We start from the raw sequence: 6,398 nt of genomic DNA, 5'->3' as shown, positions 1-6,398 counted from the left end.
GGTCTCTCCTGCCCGGGCTGGCTTTGAACCGCGATCCTCAGATCTCAGCCTCCTGAGTAGCTAGGATTACAGGCGTGAGCCACCAGCGCCCGGCTCCACCACAAGTTTTTTGTGTGTGTTCCAGGCCTGGAGCTTGAACTCAGGGCCTAGGCACTGTCCCTGAGCTTTTGTCCTCAAGACAGTGCTCTACCACTTGAGACACAGCTGGCTTCAAACCCTAATTCTCAGATTTTAGCCTGAGTAGCTAGGATTACAGGTATAAGCCTCCAGCAGCCCAGCTCCCATCACACATTTTAAATTTTAATTTAATTTATTTTTTTGGTCAGTCATGGAGCCTGAACTCTGGGCCTGGGCGCTGTCCCTCAGCTCTTCAGCTGAAGGCTAGTGCTGTACCACTTGAGCCTCAGCCCCACTTCCGGCTTTGTCTGCTTCTGTGGTGCTGACGAATGGAACCCAGGGCCTCATACATGCAAGGCAAGCACTCTACCTTCCCAGCCCCAATCCCATCACACATTTTTAATAAAGCAAAGCCCACTGGTTGTCCCTGGGAGTCACCACAGTGCTGGCTTCTTCTACTCACATTCCCTAACAGTTACTAATTTTGCTAAGCCACTAGGATCAGCGGTTTCAGAATGCAATTTTATTTTTGTTTGCCTTGGAGAGGCAAACTGCAATAGATATATTTTAATAAACATCAAAAGAAAGCCCAAGCATTGCATGTGGACAGATGTGTGGCCTATGAAAATTGAAATTGTTTAAATGTGGAAACTAGCTGTCTGACAGCTGAGGAAATGAGGTTGTCATCAAATAACCATAGTATGGAAAGCCTGTTTGCTATCTACCTGCACTAATCTAATGCTTTACTTAACCGTACCCCAAAACAAAGGTGTTTCACAATGCTAGCGGCAACAGAGACTGTGAAAGGGCAGCTTCGTGTGTGACGGGGAAGTGGTCCACTCAGAGTGTTGGACAGTAAAGATATATTTTAACTTGTCACTGGAGCCCGCAGAAGCACACTCTGTCCAAGTGTAAGCTGACCCAACAGCAAAGGGAAGTCCCATGAACATGTCCAGAGCACCCAGACACAAACATGTCCATGGCACCCAGACTCGAACATGTCCACAGCACCCAGACACTCAGGGAGAGTCTGACTGGCAATACAGCGCCAACACATCAACTTCCCCTTACTCCATCCTAGAATCCTCAAGATTTGCATGACTAGAAATGTAGGATAAAGGGCTCTAACAGTACGGGTCTGGATTGTTTCTAGTGTGAAACATATATGTAGGACTGGGTATATCTTAGTTGTAGAACAGATACTTAGTATGTGCACTGTTCTCTGTTTGAATCCCAGCACAGTCAAAAAATAAATAAAATGAAAATATATATGTAATTAAAACATTCATATCAGCATTCCTCAAAGTTTGTTCCTCAGAATACAGATCTTTTTCTTTTTTTAAAAGCTTTTTTAAAAATTGCCCCCAAATTTAGGTCTCTACAGACCTAAAGTATAATAAATACTTGCATGTTCTTTGTGTAGAATGAAGAACTGTCTGCATTTGTCATGCTGGCATTCTATTGCTCTCCACGCATGTAAGTGTATGTTGTGCAGCGTCCATGTTTTTCTCACGCGTGTAAGCGTGTGTTGTGCAGCGTCCATGTTTTTCTCACGCATGTAAGCGTGTACGCTCACATGTCCACACACACTCAACAGGTTTCTTGCTGACCACTTGGCTGTTAGTTGCAGTGATCGTAGCACTTCTACCCAAAATATTTTAACATGCATTTCACAAAAATGATGCAGTCTTACAAAACTGCAATGTACAGTGCTATACCTAAGAAAACCAATCCTTGTGTGGTAGGTTCACCCAATAGTCCATCCTTGTTGATGTTCAGCTTGCCTCCTAAGGGTCTTCCTAGCTCGGTGGCGTCAAGCCTGGGACAGCCCAGCAATCCTGCTGTGCGTCCCTGTTTCGGCTTCTTGGTACTAACTACTCCTGCCTTTTCCTGTTTCTCAGGTCACCAAATTGCTAAAACGAATCTGCAACAAAGACCTGAAAAGGTGCCTCAGTGTAAAAAGGGGATTGGCGAAAATCCAGTGGGCATCTTAATAAGATTCTGCAGACTGCTTCATGCTGGCAAACTTGGTGATTAAGATTGATTGACCTGAATGCTGGAGAGCCAGAATGGTTAGGAATAAAGATAGCAAGTTAATCTGCAGTAGTGCAGATGTTTACAGTGAACTTTGTTGCTTTGGAGAGGTGTCACTCTCTCCAAGCACCTGGACCTTTATCATGTGTCATCACAATGTTACTGTATCATGTCTCAAAGGAGATAAAAACATTTTAAGAAAAGCTAAGTCTCTAACCAACTGCCAAGAGCTTGAAATTACCTACTTACCTGGGGTTGGTAGCCAATCACGCTAATACATCTTGGATCCACAAACGTGATGATCCCATCAGAGTTATGCCGGGACAAGAACTCTGTGGGCACCGACATCCCGTTCATATCCATGCACACAGGAGAGCTGGTCACCTGGAACAGGGAGCCCACAGCTGAGCGTGGACCGAGACACGCCACAGGCAGAGAACGGGACTCATGCATGTGGCTTGACCTTCTGGGTCACGGGCCAGAGGGTGTCGGAGAGCTTCCAAGTGTTCTGGAAGCTCCCGTGGATGGGCCACTGAAAAATTTACATTTCTAGCTAATGGGAATAATGGGACCTATAACTTCATAGAGTGGTTGTTAAAAGCTTGTCACCGTGCCTGGCAAATCGTTGGTGCTCAAAGCATTTTATACCCTCCCCTTCTCTTGCCTTTCCTTTCACTAAAAGTGGCAAATGAGCTGATGTAACTGGTTAAAATATTTGGAAAGCATAGGTTTTCAGACAAAATTTACCCAAATATGCTTTTCTTCCCTTTAAGTAGTTGTACAAAGGAGTTGCCACTTAACAAAGCAGTTTATGAATACAATGTATCCTGATCAATGTTAACCTTTTCAAGATTCTTACCTATTCCTCTCCTACCCACCCCTCACTCTCCTTAACTTTGCAGGATATACGTAAGCTTGGTGACTGCATTCTAGCCCTCTCCTCTTCATTCATCTGTCCCTTCCCCTGTGACCCCCACCCCCACAACTTTTGAATACCTGCTCCCTGGTCCAAATATTCTTATTTCACCCATCAGTGAGGACTACCTAGAAGCTGTCTTACATTAATGGGATTGCTTGTTCATGCATTTAAAAATGGTCAAGCATGGGAAGGCAGGAGTGGAAGACTGGACTGTTCATTCTATTCCACTTGTCAGTCTGGGGAAGGTTCTCCAAGTCACAAGGAAAACACAGAATGATTCAGTAAACTGCATGTATCAGATACTGAATGTATTGGGTCTCCACAGGACACAAGAGGCCCACTCCAGACTTGAGGGCCTTGTAGGGAATGAGCAAACACTCCATCAGCTATGGCAAACACAGAGAGGAGGGCCAGCGGAAGGGGGTCAGTGACTTTGATTAAAACATGGGAAGTTATTTTTGATGAGTCTTGAAGAATAAGTAGGTAAAAGTACACCGGAGGAAAAGGAAGTTTAAAAGAAGGACAAATAAATGACAGGAAAAGAAACATTCCCTGCCCATGTAGGTCGGGAAGTGCGGGTTAAGCCGGGGAACAGTGGTTTGGGGACAGGGTGTGGTGACAAGGGAAGGAGGGTGGACGCCATTGACGCTGTTGCAGGGGGGCCTGGGGAGCCACTCCGCTGGGTGAGCTGGGATGTGCTGGGGACAAACTGGACTGCAGTAACCACCTGAGACAGTGGTGGACTCATAAGAGCACCAGGGCAGGAAGACCTCCACTGCCAACCGCTCATCATCTGGCTCAGCCTATCCCAGAGTGACGCACAAATCCCAATGACTACTGAGCCCACGGGCATCCAATCTACATTCCTTGCCCTTAGCCATCAGAAGGCTGAATTTGAGATGGAAAGACCCAGAAGGGCTACCTTACCTGGAGCCTCCCAATTGCCACGAGGCAGTATTTACTGCCTTGTCCCACATCAGCATCTTCATCAGGGATGGCCATTCCTATAACGAGAGACGCTGGCCTCATCAGATTGCCCAAACCAAGTGGAGAAGAAGGGAGGTGCTCATAATTAAGTTTGTGCAACCAAACCCCAGATTCCCTGTGGCTGTCCTGGGAGGGAAGCTAGCTGATGACCTCAACAGCCCGCACCCACTTCCTGCTCCTCTCTCTGCTGGAGGTCTTTCAACAGTTCCGAGGTCACCCTCATTGCATCTGTGAAAGATGCAGAAACAAGGAAGGAAGATGTCATTAAAGTTGTTCATCTATGTTTTCACAATTTTGTCCAAACATTTAGTTAGGAAGCCTAAGTGGTTCTTCCAAGTCCTATAAACATTTTAGTTTCCTGTTGACAGAGAATAAAAAAATGCCATCAGAGGCAAAAGAAAAAGGGAGGGGGAAAAAGCCAAAGAACTACTGGCGGTAAAGAGTGCCTACAAGTCTGTAAGAGAAGACAGCCTGTGGTTTGCCTTGTAGAGGAAAGTAAGGGCTTACAAGGCTCAGAAGGAGAGAGGCGATAAGTTACACTTATTCAGCACTGAAAACCAGTACTCAGGGTAGGAAGGAAATGGCTAAAGCAACCTTGTTTACCAGTCTGAAAAGAGTCTTCCTTTAAGTGCAGAGGGACTGGCCTCTGGATCCTCTCAGAGTACGAGGTTCTTGGACATCTGCAGCTAGAACTATTTCAGAGAAACAAGTGTTCCATTTTCACAGACCCTTGGCAAGTGCTGACTAAGGAGAAGCCTTCCAGCCATTCACGGCTCTCTTTCCCTTGTCAGGCATGAGAGGGCTATGACTTTATTTCACCCACCTCATCTAGGCCAGATGAATGTCTCAGCCATTTAAAAAGATCTCTCTCTGGGAAAGGAGACTCTACAAACTCCTCAGAAATTCTGGCGACAAATCCCTTCACCTAGCCACCCCTCTTGGTCGACCGTTTCTTTAGTCAGGGCAAGAGACCCTCTTTTCCTCCATCCTTTTCCTAGGTCTTGTCTTTGCTTTGTCAGTCTATGCATGCATCCATTGTCTGGTCTTCCTGGATACATACTGTGTGTCCAGTTTGAGCTACCGACTGGGGTAGGAAGATGAACACAATGTGTCCTTGGTCTGCAGGGTTCTCAGCAGTAGGCACAGGACAGTGTTATGTGTGCTTAGAACATCAGGAAACATTAGCCACAGAAGAAGTGGCATTAGGTAGGCTCTTTTTGGAAATCTTAGCTTCAGGCAGCAGGATTTTTTCCACTGACAAAGATGATTAAGTTCTAACTACCACAGAAAATAAGAGTCATTTCTGGCCTCTCCTAGGAGCACACATCCTTTGGTCAGATGTAAGCAGCAGTCAGCCTCCTGGGAATACACCTGCCATTCTCACACCTGCCATTCTCTCACCTGCCGGCGGCCAGGCCTTGATGTACCCTGTGCAGTGGACCACAGCATACTGGGCTTCACCCTCTTTCACAGGGCCAAGTCCGTTCCTAAAGAAAGAACGTTTGTGAAACTGTTTTCGCAGACGAGGGGAAGCACGATGCCAACCAGCCCCTGGGCTCCCGTTTGTCCCTGTGCCTCGGAACCCTAACCTCTCCTCACTCTGCCTCCCGCAGAGTCTGACAGTCACAAGTACATTCCATCCAACTTCACTTTTTAAATCTATGTATCCGCTGTTATTGTAAAGGTGATGATGGGTGACCATTACATAGCCAGGTAACGAGTGCACTTCTTTGTGAAAAGTGCCTCTCCTCCCATAGATCTCTCCCAGGTTTTCCCTCCTGTCCTCACCACAGGTTGTACAGTTCATTTTCAACATTGCATCTCAAGAGCATCACTGCTGCATCTGTTTGCCCTTTGTCCCTCCATTTCTGTGCCCCCTTGCCCTCCCAGAGACAGATAAATGAACTAACGGGACAAAAGGAAAAGAAAACAAAAACATCATTTCTTAGAGTTCATGTTGATAACTATTATTTTATATGCTCATATGCTCATAGGTGTTGAGCCTCTGTGATCCTTTCCCAAGAACTTCCTCCTGTGGCCTCACTGTGTGACTATCTGGAGACCTGTCTAGTTGATCATGTCTGGGTGCATTTGTTGGTCTTTTACCATCCCGTGTGTTTCCGTGTAGATTTATAGGCACATTCTAGTCAGCTTCATATTCTTGCCTGGAGCACAGTCTTGGTTCTCCCTAAACTCAGCTCCCTCTTCAGGCTGGGCCACTCCCCAGGTAAGGCCACCGACACTACCGCCCTGCACAACCCCAGCGGACAATCAGAGAGTGCTGACCTGAACCGACACCATCGCCCTGCACAACCCCAGCGGACAATCAGAGAGTGCTGAC

The 6,398-nt window shown here is 46.5% G+C and overlaps 1 protein-coding gene across 1 annotated transcript in view; it reads right to left on the bottom strand.

The window, feature by feature from the left end:
- Arnt2 (aryl-hydrocarbon receptor nuclear translocator 2) overlaps positions 1-6,398 on the bottom strand; it is a 115,779-nt gene that overhangs the window by 21,926 nt on the left and 87,455 nt on the right. Inside the window, exons 12-14 of the mRNA XM_013011844.1 lie at positions 5,459-5,544; positions 3,998-4,074; positions 2,401-2,535 (exon numbers count right to left, since the gene is read on the bottom strand). Of these exons, the coding sequence (XP_012867298.1) occupies positions 2,401-2,535; positions 3,998-4,074; positions 5,459-5,544 (298 nt within the window). The remainder of the gene's footprint in view (positions 1-2,400; positions 2,536-3,997; positions 4,075-5,458; positions 5,545-6,398) is intronic.

The sequence above is a fragment of the Dipodomys ordii genome, unplaced genomic scaffold (genome assembly GCF_000151885.1).
Source record: "Dipodomys ordii isolate 6190 unplaced genomic scaffold, Dord_2.0 Scaffold15, whole genome shotgun sequence".
Classification (NCBI taxonomy): Eukaryota; Metazoa; Chordata; class Mammalia; order Rodentia; family Heteromyidae; genus Dipodomys; species Dipodomys ordii.
The sequence above is the reverse complement of the archived record's forward strand: the minus strand, read 5'-3'. Positions and strand labels throughout refer to the sequence as shown.